General features: G+C 41.7%; 1 protein-coding gene across 1 annotated transcript in view; it reads right to left on the bottom strand.

Annotated features, from left to right (window-relative positions):
* The window catches only part of crb2a (crumbs cell polarity complex component 2a), a gene marked incomplete at both ends in the record, with an annotated part of 47,222 nt that extends 31,357 nt beyond the window's left edge, over positions 1-15,865 (bottom strand). The window contains 2 exons of the mRNA XM_079257273.1: positions 5,722-6,414; positions 15,799-15,865. Of these exons, the coding sequence (XP_079113399.1) occupies positions 5,722-6,414; positions 15,799-15,865 (760 nt within the window). The remainder of the gene's footprint in view (positions 1-5,721; positions 6,415-15,798) is intronic.
* Between the last annotated feature and the right edge of the window lie 1,219 nt (positions 15,866-17,084).

Raw genomic sequence — 17,084 nt, 5'->3', positions numbered from 1 at the left:
CAGTAACATGACTGGTTTAACTGGGAACAGGTCAGAAACATGACTGGTTTAACTGGCAACAGGTCAGTAACATGACTGGTTTAACTGGGAACATGTCAGAAACATGACTGGTTTAACTGGGAACATGTCAGAAACATGACTGGTTTAACTGGCAACAGGTCATTAACATGACTGGTTTAACTGGGAACATGTCAGTAACATGACTGGTTTAACTGGGAACATGTCAGTAACATGACTGGTTTAACTGGCAACAGGTCAGTAACATGACTGGTTTAACTGGTAACAGGTCAGAAACATGACTGGTTTAACTGGCAACAGGTCAGTAACATGACTGGTTTAACTGGTACAGGTCAGTAACATGACTGGTTTAACTGGGAACAGGTCAGTAACATGACTGGTTTAACTGGTAACAGGTCAGTAACATGACTGGTTTAACTGGGAACAGGTCAGAAACATGACTGGTTTAACTGGGAACAGGTCAGTAACATGACTGGTTTAACTGGTAACAGGTCAGTAACATGACTGGTTTAACTGGGAACAGGTCAGTAACATGACTGGTTTAACTGGTAACAGGTCAGTAATATGACTGGTTTAACTGGTAACAGGTCAGAAACATGACTGGTTTAACTGGTAACAGGTCAGTAATATGACTGGTTTAACTGGGAACATGTCAGTAACATGACTGGTTTAACTGGGAACATGTCAGTAACATGACTGGTTTAAGTGGGAACAGGTCAGTAACATGACTGGTTTAACTGGGAGCGAGTCAGTAACATGACTGGTTTAACTGGTAACATGTCAGTAACATGACTGTGTATGAAAGGAGCATTTCAGAGAGGCAGAGTCTCTCTGATAGAAAGATGGACATAGCTTCACCAATATGAGCCAAACTGGGTCTAAAAACTGTCAAAAAGTTTTTAAAAAATGCACTCAAAGACAGAAAATCCCGCCATCTGCAGAGTCTAATATCATTAAAATGTACAGAGAACCAGGAGGAATCTCTGTATGCATGGAACAAGGCTGAAGGTCTAAACTGGCCCCGAGGGCCCCAACATCCAGTTATGTTGTCAAGTAATGTTGTCAACCACCGTTATTTTTTCAATGCGAGGCCAATAAATGATAACTTACTATATTATTGGCAAAAACGTATTGATTCAAAACATGAATAACAACTTATTATATTATTGGCCTTTTTAATCTTTAAAATCTTATTATCACATAATTGTCCATTGTTCCATTATGACTTGCTGCACAGCCTCTGGCTGGTGGTGTTGACGGGTTTGAAATAAGTATGTCGTGTTTGGACAGGATCTATCTGAGAGTCTGAGAACCTCCTGGCCAAACTGTTTGGTCTGCTTTACACGAACCCTGGTCCACTTCCGTGGATTGTACGGTCCATTTGGAGCAGCAGCTTATTTGCCTGATGTGGATCAGAGAAGTGAACTCTGGTCTCCATGAAAAACAGTCTGGTTCTCTTCCAGTGTGAAAGCAAGCGGAGCATTCAGTGTAGCAGAAAGAGGAAGCGACGTAGACCAGTATCATGGCTGCCTCTCCTTCTGCTCATACGGGACAGATTCTGGTGTAAACCGGATCAGGTCTGAACACCTGAGTCAATACCATAGCCTGTATATAAAAGATGGGCGGAGCCTCCGTGACGTCACCCGTAGGTTTCTGAAGAGCTGAATTGAAGCTCGGTGGGCGGTTCCTACCATCACCATCTTGTCAGGAGCATGCGTGTCGTGTCGCCCGGAAAATACAAATATGGGCAAAGAGGTGGAGCTGAGAGGGGGGCTATGAGCGTCATGGTGGATGATTGACATCGAGCGAACTCCGAGCTGCCTGTAGCTAACCGAGCTAACCTGGAGATAACAGGAGATAACCAGCTAACGGAGGTAAGCGGGCTAAAGCTAAGTCACATTGTTAACCGGCTAAAATCTGCGGTTCTTCTGACTTGAAGCGGGAGACCAGGTACCTGTCAATCAAAAAGACACGCCCCTAAATATGCTGAACTTCGAAATTAAATTACTTTAAAACGGGCGAGTTAGAAAAATATTCATTCCCCCCACAGTTGTCATGAAGGTAAACCTGACCTATTAAACCGAAAATGGATTTTTGAACCAGGCTGTAAACATGTTTATATCTGCTGTGAAGTTGGTCTTTTTAACATGGGAGTCTATGGGGATTTGCTCTGTTTTGCAGCCCCTAGTGGATGAAGGGGGAACTGCAGTTTTATGCACTTCTGCATAGGCTTCACTTTTAACCACCGGAGGTTGCCACTTGGTCAAAACCGAACGGTTGTTTTCAGTCCAGGCTAATCAATGAGCCGGTTTTTCTTATTCTTTCTTCTTGGTCAGTGGTCATTTCAGGAAATACTGCCCCCTGGTGAGCAGTAGTTGTAACTGCAAATCCTGTCCAGGTGGTTTGATCTGATTCAGTAAAGTTCAGTGTAAAATCAAAGCAATGGCAGGTGGGACATCTATCTGAATTTCCACCCAACTGGTCCCAGTCACACATCCATCTGCTTTTAACGGATGGAGGATGCTCTTTCGGACAGTAAAGTCCAAATTCTGGACATGGGGGCCAAAACTCACTTGTAGGTTAGAACTAAAGAAAGCCATAAAAAATAGATGTAAAACATTTTCAAGAGCCAAGAACGAGTCCAGCTGTCTTCATGCTCGCTCTGAGGATGACCTGGATGACTGAAGCTGTGTTTCTGTTACATGTTTTTGCAAACTAAAAGCAGTATTTCTAAGTTTCAACAACAATTTTCAGGTGTTTCCATTGAACAGTGTTTAGCCATAAGTCTCTGTTCTCGCAAAACGAGATTTTGCGAGAATTGCAGCTTAAGCAAGGTAGCCACGTTTTAGGGTGTTTATTTTAGGGTTTCCTTCTTGCTCCAGCTTTTCAAAGCTTTGCTCCCTCATTTTCTTTTCTAAAACTCTGAAATTTGCTGGTTTTTTGCTCCGTACTGCAGAAATGAACTGGTCACGAACCCCCAGTTCACGTCCAAGGACACATTAATGTGTAAAAAGGTGTTTTCATTACAGTAGCTCCTTTTCCATTACATTTTTTCACAAAATAAAACGGATATTTGTAAGTTTGGACAAACAACCATTGTGATTTGTAGGCGTTTCCAATGAACAGTCTTTAGCGCATCAGTCTCGTAAAATTTCCTTATTCTCGTGTGATCTTAGGAAGATTGCGGTTGATGCAAGTCAGCCATGTAGCGTTATTTTGAGGTTTTCTACTTGCTGCAGAGAATTTGCTCTAGTTTTTCAAAGCTTTTCTCCCTCATTTTCTTTTCTAAAACTCTTAAATTAGTTGCTTGTTTCGCACTGCGCCATCTTTACCGGAAATGAACTGGTCACCACCCCCCACATCACATCAGGGGACACATAAATGTGGAAAAAAAGTGTTTTCATTAGAGCTGCAACTATCGAGTACTTTTGGAATCGGGTACTCTGTCGATTATTTTTACTAGTAATCGAGTACTCTAACGATTATATTTTTTTTATAATAATTTGTAAAACAAATACTAGAAACTCAACCAATAAAGCTGTTGCATGTGTTGTTACTATAATGCATGAGGGTTTGGTACAGCCAACGTGTTTGTGCACGCGCTCAATGTGTGGAGAAAAAAATTCTCAACCATCAAAATCCTGCCTTTTAAAAGATTAAAAGAAGAATCAACGTAGAAAGAAGGACTGACTTGTAAACATGTCCACAGTAAGAAGTAGCCGATGTCTTGGTGGACGACACGCCTGTTAAAAGTGTGTCTGTTTAATCCGGAATAAAAGTTTGCTGCAGGAACAGAGGCTCCGCCTGCCGTCACACGCTGCCTAAAACATGCGCTTTGACTGGGACGGATTACGTTAGCAGCCGACACCTCGCCATGCCTCGTCACTGCTGACTAACATCACAGGTTATAACTCTGTACATTTTAACAGCCGCTGCTGCTGTTTATATAAATCAGAAAGCTGGATCTCCTCCTGGAGCGGTGAGGTGTGTGTGTGTGGGGGGGTCGGGGTGTTTTCCTTTCAGGTGCTGAAACATTGACACCTGCTTTACAGCACACACACACTGCACTACGTTTTCTGTCCTTTTCAGTGTGAAATAGTCCCACACTGCTACTTTTTCTGTCTTTTCCTCCCCTCTTCTTCATTCTCTGCCATTAGAGACCAAAGCAATGAGAATCTTCAGACAGAAAGCAAACCGCTCACCGCTGCTGTTGGAAACGTCCGTCATCAGTCCGGGGGAAACAGTCACACTGTACAGACACACCGTAGGCCACAGGTTCTGTTTTTATATATTTTATAAATGTTTAAATATTTTATGTGTTTACTGAAACAGTGACGAGGTCCCTCAGAACAGCGAAGTGGTCTGAGAATGCCGCCATGATGCATAAATTAAAATATATCACCACGTGATATTAATTAAACGGAGCCTCGAGGCAAACTGATCAGTTTTTGTTTTTGAGTTACTCGAGTTACCTGAGTAACAGTGACGTGCGGTCATGCCTCACCTGTCATGAATTTAAAAACGGAAAGAAGTACATACAATAAATGTTAATATTTTCCATTAATTTGTATTTAAAAGACATTTTCAGTATTACTACCTACATATTTCTGACATTTTATCACAAAAAAAATTGCCAAATTTAAGTTATCACCGATGGCAGAAACCCTGGGTGCAGCAGTGGCGAGCGGTGCTTCACGTCTGAAAGCGCAATCCCGCACAAACCGGGTAGAATGATGCGTGTCCGTTTCTGTTCCTCGGTCTATTGCCAATATGAACTTTACATAAATATTAATTATACACTATGACTTTCTACAGTCTGTGTAATGTATTTTATGTATGTGTGAGAGAGTTATCCTTGCCGATTGTACAATAAAGTGCAAAGAAAAGTCAGCCGGTGAGGCACGCAGTACTCTGCCTCACCTCAAGGGGGCGTACGCGATCTGGCAGGAGCTTTCTATCTGCAGCGGCTTCAGCAGAGGGAACTGAAAGTTGGCGCCAAGTTGAAACCAGCGGCTACTTAATACTCTGCCTGATCCATCTCATTATGGAGAATTATATTTCAACACTAAAAACTTGATTTCCAGTCCAAACAGAAGGTGATACGTGATGGAAGACCAACGCCGGAGCTAAAAGGTTTGCTTCAAACTGAGTCAAAGACTCGTTCTTTTCAAACTGAGTGGTACAAGCGAAAAGACTGGTTGTGTGGAAAGGTGCTGTTTTTTCCAGTTCTTGAAATTGTAAATCTGACTCTTGAGAAGTCAGTGCCTCACCAGCCTTGAACCTCACTGCACATCACTGCTGAGTAATCGTTGCAGCCCTAGTTTCCATTACACTTTTGTGATATGTTTCTATATTGAAACATCTGCAAAACCACCTCATGAGAGCGTAAAAACTTTTTAGCCATATTTGAGACTTTTCGAAATGTAGGCGTTTCCCTGACGGTTATTTTTATTGCGATATTTAGTTTTTGCACAACTCTAAGTGTAATGGAAACGCACCTTGAGGATCTCCACCAACACACTACAGTCTGTTTTTATTTACATGTACAACTTGTCTGAAGTTGTACAAAAGCCCTTCTAGGAATAACAGGTTTGAAAATCGCCTCTATATTTAGATTTTTCACCAGTTTTACAACTTTTTTAGATTTTTACAACTCTTTCATGATGCACTTGTACTAAATAAAGACTTTCTCCCAAGTCTTACCTGCAAAGCCAACCAGGCACTCGCACTCGTAGTGGTCCTTCTCGTTGATGCAGGTGGCGTTGTTCTCGCAGGGTTTGGAAGCACACTCATTGATATCGATTTCACAGTTGTAACCCTGGAAACCCGGCACACAGAAACAGTGGTACTCTGCTACGGCGTCTATACAGATAGCTCCATTCTGACAGGGCTCTGACACACACTCGTTCACATCCTCTTCACAGGTCGTCCCCTCAAACCCCTCGGCACAAAGGCATGCAAAGCCCTCCGGTTGTAAAACACAAGTCCCGCTGTTCCTGCAGGGCTGGTCGATGCAGTCAGTGATGTGGGTCCTGCAGTCCTCGCCTCCATAGCCAGCAGGACACCTGCAGAAGTACCCCTGCAGCTGGTCTACACACAGAGATCTGGGCTCAGAGCAGGGGTTGCTCTGACACTCGTCCACCTCCTCGGTACAGTTGTCGCCTGTGAGTCCTTGCGGGCAGATGCAGTGGTACTCTGTCGTACCAGGAGTGCTGATGCAGTCCTCACATAAAGCGAAGGCGCAGCCATCATAGAGTTCATCACAGTTTTTACCCATGTAGCGCACCCCCCCACTGACACAGATACAGGCATAGTCGTCCATGGTGTCCACGCAGGTTGCTCCGTTGTGGCAGGGCGCAGACAAACACTTGTCCGATGTGGCCGTACACAGCGTTCCTGCAAAACAAAGAAGATGCTGGGAAAACATGCATCAGGATCAAGGTTGGAGGAATAAAAACAACATTCTGAAAGCTGAAAACCAAGCTCATGATAGTCCACACAAAGGTGATCTGCACACCACTGTTCAGCTGTTGGGCTTTCTGCTCGACCACCAGCGTTCTTTCCAAGCTTATATTTCATCCTGACAAATCCTGCTTCCCCCTCTGAGCACCTAACACCTTGTCTGGCCTACACAACCACACATCTGCAGTCTTTAAATGCGTTTCATCTTCGTGCTTTAAGGTTTATTCCTGCTGTAGTCCTCTAGTGGTCCTTTCTAGGCTCCCTGAGGAACCCCGACTGGCTCCTTGATACATGAGACGCTTCTTGGGCTGGTTCCATCCTATCTGTCCTGTCTTCACAGAACTGATAGGATGATCATCCTTCATTTCTAGTTTTAAATAAAAGGAAATAGAATTTGTAAAAACTGTTCATGCTTGATTAAATATGTGATGTTAAAGAATGAATGAACTGATGTGATTCTACCTAACATGCAACATGTCTTACAGGCTCGCTCAGGCTGCCTTACCACCCTGATCCACTGTTGCCCCTTACAGCAGAAGGTTGTTGTCATTTCCAATTCTGGTTAAGGCCTCCAGCCTTCAGCTTTAGGTGGAGACACTAACTGTGTTTGAACTTCCCAGATTACGTTTGGGCTCCAGCAGAGTGTTTGCCACCTGCAGGTGTAAGCTGGAGATTTACAGGAGAAAGTCCAGACACTTTGCTCCAGTCTTCCTCTGCCGTCGTTCCTCACACGAACATGTTTCACAGCAGACAACTTTATTTAACACAAACGGACAATTCAGTCACTGTGTTTCCACGACAACATACAAACAACTGCTGAACTGCGCAGCAATCATGAGGAAACATTTCCAAGCAGATGGAAACATAAACGAAACTGTACAAGTTTATAATATAAATAGAAAAAATTCAATTAAAAGCAAGTTCCATAAAAAGTGCAATAATTATACAGATCATTATAAATAGGTGGTTTAATTTAAAATGGGGTCTGTGAGTAATTATAGTGTGAGCTGGAAGGCAGCAGCTGACCTGCTGCAGAAGAAACTTTAGAAGTTATTGACGAAAGAAGGATAAAAGTTTAGAAAGACGTTTTTGCATGAAATGAAGCCAAATTTTTAGTTGGGAATCAAACGCAGCCTCTGTGTTGTGTTTCATCTTGGTGGATCCTGACTTTCCCTAAAGTCAAGGATGAGTTCTTTATTTTTTACCACATGAGGAGCTGGAAACACTGGAAATGCTCTTCTCTCCCAGCTGGGAACCTGAGGGGCGAGGTGCAGGAGGCAAGTTTTCTGAACAGCATGTTGAGGCTCCTGATCGTGTTTATGTGAGTTCTGCGTGTCAAGAAATGTTCCAATCACCTGTCGTCTTGCCCGCTGACGAGCTGGACGCTGTTTTAGAGACTGGGTGGAGATATGTGGAAGTCCAGTGTCGGACTCGGCTCGGAGCATATGGGGCGCAAACGGTCGATATAGGGTATAAAAGATCTTAATCTTAGATTCAAGTCTTATTGAGGTGATCGCTTTGCTGAAAACTTTAGTGCTGTTTAGTTGAACAATGTTGAAAAACAAGAAAGGTGTCAGTCATCAAGTGTGGACATCAAGTGTTTTATGCCTTTAGTTCATCTGTTTGTAACAACCCTTTAAAGTCCAAACCTTCTTGCTGTTTTGTCTAGACTATTTGGTTTTAATGTAAAAGTGAGGAATCTGCAACTTTTTAATCCCAGTCAGCATCAGACATGATGTTTCCATGCAGACGTGATGTTTCCACGCGACGTCTCCATGTAGACATGATGTTTCCATGCAGATGTGATGTTTCCACGCGACGTCTCCATGCAGACATGATGTTTCCATGCAGACATGATGTTTCCATGCAGATGTGATGTTTCCACGCGACGTCTCCATGCAGACATGATGTTTCCATGCAGACATGATGTTTCCACGCGACGTTTCCATGGAAACATGACGTTTCCATGCAGACATGATGTTTCCATGCAGATGTGACATTTCCATGCAGACGTGACGTTTCCACGCGACGTCTCCATGCAGATGTGATGTTTCCATGCAGACATGATGTTTCCATGCAGACAAGATGTTTCCACGCGACGTCTCCATGCAGACATGATGTTTCCATGCAGACATGATGTTTCCATGCAGATGTGATGTTTCCACGCGACGTCTCCATGCAGACATGATGTTTCCATGCAGACATGATGTTTCCATGGAAACATGACGTTTCCATGCAGACATGATGTTTCCATGCAGATGTGACATTTCCATGCAGACGTGACGTTTCCACGCGACGTCTCCATGCAGACATGATGTTTCCATCCAGACGTGACATTTCCATGCAGACGTGACGTTTCCACGCGACGTCTCCATGCAGACATGATGTTTCCATGCAGACGTGACATTTCCATGCAGACGTGACGTTTCCACGCGACGTCTCCATGCAGACATGTTTCCATCCAGACGTGACGTTTCCATGGAAACATGACGTTTCCATGCAGACATGATGTTTCCATGCAGATGTGACATTTCCATGCAGACGTGATGTTTCCACGCGACGTCTCCATGCAGACATGATGTTTCCATCCAGACGTGACATTTCCATGCAGACGTGACGTTTCCACGCGACGTCTCCATGCAGACATGATGTTTCCATCCAGATGTGACGTTTCCATGGAAACATGACGTTTCCATGCAGACATGATGTTTCCATCCTGACGTGACGTTTCTATGCAGACATGATGTTTCCATGGAAACATGACGTTTCCATGCAGACGTGATGTTTCCATGCAGACGCGACGTCTCCATGCAGACATGATGTTTCCATCCAGACGTGACATTTCCATGCAGACGTGACGTTTCCACGCGACGTCTCCATGCAGACATGATGTTTCCATCCAGATGTGACGTTTCCATGGAAACATGACGTTTCCATGCAGACATGATGTTTCCATCCTGACGTGACGTTTCTATGCAGACATGATGTTTCCATGGAAACATGACGTTTCCATGCAGACGTGATGTTTCCATGCAGACGTGATGTTTCCATGCAGACATGACGTTTCCATGGAAACATGACGTTTCCATGCAGACATGATGTTTCCACGGAGACGTGATCCAATCTAATGAGCTTCTGACCAAACATCATGGATGAGCAGCGAGACAGAGCAAGTTAAACATCCCCCTCTTCTTATCTCTGTGCCATGTGAGCAGGTCCAATTGTTGTCCTGACCTCCAAATCCTTTCCATGTTGTAATCCCTGCTGGCTTCTTAGGCCAATCCCCTAGCTCCTTTAATGTCCTGGTGGCAGGATACTTGTCCAGATTACAGGGTTAGCTTCAATCTCTAACGCGTGTCCACTCTGTCACCTAATCTTTCACCACATTCTCCAATGCATCCTTCTCTAACTAGCTTGTTTTTGCAGGTCATCTCAGGACGTGTTGCGTAAAGAAAACAACCGATGCACTTGCAGTAGACTCAGATCCTTTTACAGAAATGTTTAAGCCAAAGTCTCTGTGGCAGGAAAAATTCATCTTGCTGTGGTTCATGTGAAGAAAACACATCACAGGATTCCTGCCTTCTGCACCAACGGGTCAAATCACAACATTTCCAGCCTGATATGACATCAGGCCTCTAGCTGGAGCTACCGTGGTTAATCCCTTTCAGTCTAACAAACGTCCATTTGCAAACATCGTAATGATACGAAGAATCCTCCTTGTGTAGTAAATTGATCTTGTTGCTTTGGAAATCCAACCATGTGAAATTGCTACTAATTTATGTTTATATGTTCTGTCACAGTGTGAGTTAAATTAGTATTTCCCCTGTTTTAGATCATTTCTATCCATTTCAAAAGAAGGTTTTTTTTTCTTGTGAGTGAGATCTGACCTTGTTTCTGGTTTTTCCATCATCCTTCCATCTTAACTGGTTCTTTAGCATCGTTTTAAAATTTCATGAACACACATTTTGTCCACAACAGAACATGAACAAAAAAAATAAATAAACGACATGTCGGAAGAGAAACTTCTTATTGTTTCATAAAAAAAACACTGAAAAATGTTGAACAGGAAAAAAAGATGGCTGAAAAGTCGTATATGCAGGAGCTTTTCATAAATAAACAGGTTAAACTGGCAGCGAGCCAGTAACATGACTGGTTTAACTGGGAACAGGTCAGTAACATGACTGGTTTAACTGGGAACAGGTCAGTAACATGACTGGTTTAACTGGCAACATGTCAGTAACATGACTGGTTTAACTGGGAACATTCAGTAACATGACTGGTTTAACTGGTAACAGGTCAGTAACATGACTGGTTTAACTGGCAACAGGTCAGTAACATGACTGGTTTAACTGGGAACATGTCAGTAACATGACTGGTTTAACTGGTAACAGGTCAGTAACATGACTGGTTTAACTGGTAACAGGTCAGTAACATGACTGGTTTAACTGGGAACATTCAGTAACATGACTGGTTTAACTGGTATCAGGTCAGTAACATGACTGGTTTAACTGGGAACAGGTCAGTAACATGACTGGTTTAACTGGGAACAGGTCAGTAACATGACTGGTTTAACTGGGAACAGGTCAGTAACATGACTGGTTTAACTGGGAACAGGTCAGTAACATGACTGGTTTAACTGGGAACAGGCCAGTAACATGACTGGTTTAACTGGCAACAGGTCAGTAACATGACTGGTTTAACTGGGAACATGTCAGTAACATGACTGGTTTAACTGGCAACAGGTCAGTAACATGACTGGTTTAACTGGCAACATGTCAGTAACATGACTGGTTTAACTAGCAACGAGGTGACTGGTTTAACTGGGAACAGGTCAGTAACATGACTGGTTTAACTGGCAACATGTCAGTAACATGACTGGTTTAACTGGTAACAGGTCAGTAACATGACTGGTTTAACTGGGAACAGGTCAGTAACATGACTGGTTTAACTGGCAGCAGGTCAGTAACATGACTGGTTTAACTGGGAACAGGTCAGTAACATGACTGGTTTAACTGGTAACAGGTCAGTAACATGACTGGTTTAACTGGTATCAGGTCAGTAACATGACTGGTTTAACTGGGAACAGGTCAGTAACATGACTGGTTTAACTGGGAACAGGTCAGTAACATGACTGGTTTAACTGGGAACAGGTCAGTAACATGACTGGTTTAACTGGTATCAGGTCAGTAAAATAAGCATAAAAGGAGCATTTCAGAGAGGCAGAGTATTTCCGATGGAAAGATGGCCAGAGCTTCAGTAATCTGAGACCAGCTGGATCCACCATTGACAGTGGTTAAAATCACCAAAAGATTCAGGAAATCAGGAGGAATCTCTGTATGCATGGTATGGAACAATGCTGAAGGTAAAACTGGATGTTTGTAATATTGAAATCCTCCGGCTGCACTTCATTAAAAGCAGACATGATTCTCTCTGGAAATCCCTGCACGGACTCATGAAGACTTCCAGAAATAACTGAGAACACAGTTCCCCCTGAGATCCACACAGGTTAAAGCTCCACCGTGGACGCTTTTATGCAGCTGTTCGCCGTTGTGTAGCAACCATTCATCTTTCATAGTTCATCACCCAGGAAGTACTTTTACAGATAAAACTAACAGAAATACCAGAATTTTGTGCGTCTGCCTGCAACGGGAATCTAAATGTTTATAATCACGATTTTTCTACGGAAATGCTGGAATTAAAAAATGAATAGCTTCTATCAGGTTGTGAGATAAAAAAATGTAGTTTTAATGAAGGTCAGTGGGATTCCCCAGAGGGAGTATCTGATAGTATTACAGACTAATCACCGCCATCTCCCTGATATTTATTATGTGGAAATAATTAATGTTTAATGCTTTTTTGTCACAACGAATGCAACAATCCAAATAACTAAAATGGAGTAAAATCCTAAAAGAAAATCGGATGTTCGGTACTTTTGAGCAGGCCTGAAAGTGTTGGAGTGATTTGAGAAAATAATCAGAAAAAAATATTAATGTTTGGTGATTTTAGAAGTTTTTGTGACATTTCTGGCCATGAGTGTCACCAGAGGGCCATTAATGTGCTGAAAGTGTATAAAAAACACAAGATCCGCATCACTAGCAGCAACACATCCAACATTATCACAGATCAGCAAGTACAAAAATGTCTGCAAAGGTCAGACAGGTTAAAGGACTTAGGACACAGTCAGTTGCAGCGTGTGGTCATAGAAAGTAACTCTGCCTTCCCTCTCTAACACTTCATCTGTCCTCCTGTCTGTCCGACCTGGAAGGCGTTAATCCCCTGACCTCACACGCAGACTGCTGCTGGCTAATGCGGGAATGAAGGTCATCAGAAGCCTCCTTTAATAAAAACTATATCATGTCCTGTTTTCCCATCATGCAACGACCAGGACGGAGCACTTTGGGCTCCTTCATTCATGTATGTGTCCGTGTGTCAGTCTCACTTACTGTACTGCTGAGGATTTTGGGAATTAAACCAAGACAGACAGTCTTAAGTGCCGGCTCAACTTGTTGAGCTCTTCTGTGTCCCGGCTGGTTTATTTAGGGTTCTAACCTCACAGTCGGGTTCCTTTTGGTTTATCAAGGCTCTAACTGAATGTTTGAAACCATGTTTGTTTGTTTATTACTATTTTTATTACCATCACTGTTATACTTTAACATATCAGCTTAACTGAGCGGCTACACAGTAAAAAATATTATAAACTTCGTACTAATTTCATAGAAAATGTTTTGTTTTATTTCAGCTTTTAAACATTTACTGAAGGGTGTATTTTTCATTTTCAGGTTCCTGTGATTAAATGTTTTGTGATTTCATTGAACCGTTGTGATCTGAAGGTCTAAATAAACACGTAAATGACCAAATCAGACAAATTTTTGCTTAAAAGTCACTTTTTTTCATACTGTTCCTTAAATGTAAACATCTTGAAAATGTATTTATACATCTTTGCAATAATACTATTATCTTACTACTATCCAATAGTATATTCACACTGTAAAATAACAGCGTATTAATGATGATATCAAACTTGAATTTAGCAGCTTGTTTTGCTTTTAATGGCAGTTGACTGAAATGATGATAAATATTGAAAAGTCTTTGCATTTGAAATAAAATTGTTTTTCTTTTTAAAAAACTGAAATTTAATATTTTGACAGTTAAAAGTTTTACACATTATTTTCATTAGACAAGTAAATTTGTATTTTTTTCTGTAATATTACTAATACTTTTACCACATTTTGGAAATACATGAAAAAAATACTGTGATATTGTAAAGACAAAGTCGTAATATTATTTATTATTTAACAATAATAAATAATATTATTTATTATATTTTATATCATATTAATTATCATATATAATTGTTTTGTTTTATTTTTCACAGTGTCTAGCAGCTACTGTCACCTGGATAGACCACCATGTTGAGTTGGATGTTTCAGTGAGATTTTTCATTTTTAAAAACTATTTAGCCTAATTCTCTTTATTTTCTTTTTATATTTATTTGTCATTTTTATTTGAATTGTTTTTTAGGGATATCATTTTGCATTGCAGACGCATATGTACTTTCCAGATAATAACAAAAAGAGTATTTCTGGATGGAGTTTCTTATTCTCTCTGTACATGGGTGTCTTCTCTCTAAAACATGCTGAGTCAGTGGGACTGGTTCTCTGCTGTGATACACTGATTTATATAAAAGCCGCTGATTACTTCTGTCTGCCGTAGACGTTTTGCTCATGTCCATATTGTAAAAAAAAAAAAAAAAAAATCGACAGTTTCTATTTTTATGACATCATCCCCCACCCAAACACGGCATGGTGCGGCCATCCTTTATAATAAATAACTAGTACCAAAAACAGGCCATAATTAAATTTCTTTGAGGAAACTGCCACAGCTGCGAGATGTAAAACCTCATCTTAACGGATTCTTGCAGTTTTCTTTAAGTTTTTCTGCAGTTTGCTGAGTGATAGTACTACAAAGATAAGACTGAATAATAAACTTTCCAAACCAGGTGACTGCATCTGATTTACTGCAGATTTTACGTCCATACCAGCTGAAAGTGGTCCTCTGACCTCTAAACAAACATTTTAAATATGGATTTTTCTGCATGATTTCACAAACGGTGAAGTAACATCAAGGTCTTGGGTTTTAACTCGAGTAAGTCTGGAATGCATCGCTGGTGGACTGAGCTTTTTCCACTCCAGAGTCGCTAACCTGCAGAAAAAATGTGAGGAATTCTGCTCCACATTTGTCTCCCGGTCACATGTCTGCAATTATTTTACTCCCCCATAGTTCTTATTATAGCAGCCCAGAAAAGCTGCGATGCTGCAGTGCAGAAAACTCTGATCTACCAGGAGAACGGCCCGAAATGAGGAACCTTCCAGAAATCAGCAATGATTTCAAATCATTTAAACATCATATTCTTCTTATTAATCACTTTATCTCAGAACCATCAGAAGTAATTAACTAAAAAAGAAATAATCAAGTGTTTACAGCTACATGCAGGTTTTAACCTGCAATCATATAAAATAATAACTATTTATAATAAACTATTTACATAAATAACTACTATAAAAACAGTGCATTGTAATGCTCGTAGGGGTCTTATGTTACATATGAATGGCTTTGGGTTCAGATTCATGCACTCGCTCAGACATCAGGGACTTCTCAGAAACCATGCGTGTCACATTGGGCATTGGAGACGAGACTAAACTAATTTGATGAAACATCGCTTTGAGACTGATTCTAAAGTTTGTGGACATTATGTGACCTTGTTCTGCACCGCCATTCATGCACAGATGGCTATGAATGAGCTTTTCTACTCGTCTGTTTGCTCTGATTGAGTATGCATGACTGAGGAGCTCTGCCCCATTCTGAACCAGTCATGTGTCAAATCTGACAGAAAGGGCTGAAATCCACAAATACCAGACCCCACTTTTCATATCGAGCTTTACAATAACACAACGACTTCATGTTCTACAAGGAGTTCAGGACATTAATGAGACATAATCTGCATTTACACCCTCGATCAGTAAAATCCTTTCAGAATCACTACATGTGCTCAGATCACCCCGACACGCCTGCATCCGTTTAGGCACCGAAGAGCCCAACAAGCACCTGCCACAGAGCAGCATCTCTAATCATCCACTAAACCTGCTTCTCTTACTCAGACGAGAAAACTCTGCATTTCTCTGAACTTTCTGACAAACTCCCACTTTTTTCCAGAAATTCTGCTTCCAGTAACGATCTGGAGTGACATATGTGAGTTAAAGTTGTGTTCGCGGGTGTTAATCACTGTTTTGCTTTCCCAGAAAAAGGATCTCTACTCACCCCACTTGAACATCATCATTGTCAGCAGCACCGTCTTTAGATTTAAATGAATTTTTCCCGACTCCATGATGAAGCCACAGGTCAATGTGAGAGCAGGAAGAAGCACATTAAAAGGAAAAGGAAAAGTGAAGAACTAAAGACGTTGTGGCATGTTGCTGCGTCCGGATAACGTGAGCCTGAGCTGTCGTGTTGTTGTTGCCCTCTGTTTAAACACTGGCATGATGTAGGCCACCAATGTTCGGCTAAAGACAGCCGGCCCTGCTCTAATAGAGTGTGATAATCAGCCACCAGAGAGACCAGAGGAAAACCTGAGGTGGACTTACACCTGCTGATAGAAACCGTAGCGTTGAGATCCAACTACATCATCGACATTTTATAGAATTAAACTAAAATCCTGATGATAAATGAGATGCAGTTTAATCCCTGACCTCCAAAGATTTTACAGTTTTAAAACATTTAACATGCTTTTATTTAAACCCTGAGTTTGTCTCGCAGACTTGAAAGATTTGAAGGTTTTTTATGCTCTTAAGCTGTTCAGTTTCAAGTATAAACATGTTACTTTCACCAGAAAAACAAAGAAAAAACTGATGTGATGCGTGTTCCTAGAAGGCTGAAGTCCACTAGAAGCTGCTAATCCCACTGGACATGTTCGTTCCAGCGAGTCCAGGACGGGGTTTAGTCTCTGGCTCATTAGTGTCTTCTGCAGCTTTAGTACCTTCTTTATACTGTGGAGCTTAGCGGTCAGATTTTCACCTCCCTGCGTGGTACACGAGGCGGCTGGAGCTCAGGACGAAAGCAGTCGTTTGCCAGTCAGAAGGTCGCTGGATCAATCCTACAGGTTGACGTGTCCATTGGCAGGACAATGAACCTCACACTGCCCATGATGTCTGTCAGTGTAGAGAAAAATACTGTCTATAAAGGTTTATCTTATCTGTAAACGGTGGTCGAAAGAAAGCTGAGACGTGACATGACTGCAGAAGTGTCAGAATCTAGATATGTCGAAGTGAATTCACCTGGAACAGAGTAGAAAATGTGCACGAGACACAAGACAAAATGTACACGTTGTCTCTTAAAAAACAAAAGCAGCTGTTCATCTCAGTGAAAACCAGAGGATAGCAGCCCAGTTCATCTAGAACACAGGTGTCGAACTCCCGTCCTCCAGGGCCGGTATCCTGAAGGTCTTTGTTGTCTCCATGCTCCAACACACCTGACCAAAACTTAAAAACAGGTTGACAAGAAGCTGCTGGATGCATTTGATTGGAATCAACTGCGTTGGTGGAGGGAAA

The sequence above is a fragment of the Telmatherina bonti genome (genome assembly GCF_933228915.1).
Source record: "Telmatherina bonti genome assembly, chromosome: 17".
NCBI classification, from domain to species: Eukaryota; Metazoa; Chordata; class Actinopteri; order Atheriniformes; family Telmatherinidae; genus Telmatherina; species Telmatherina bonti.
Note: the sequence above shows the minus strand (reverse complement) of the source record. Positions and strands in the feature narration are given on the sequence as shown.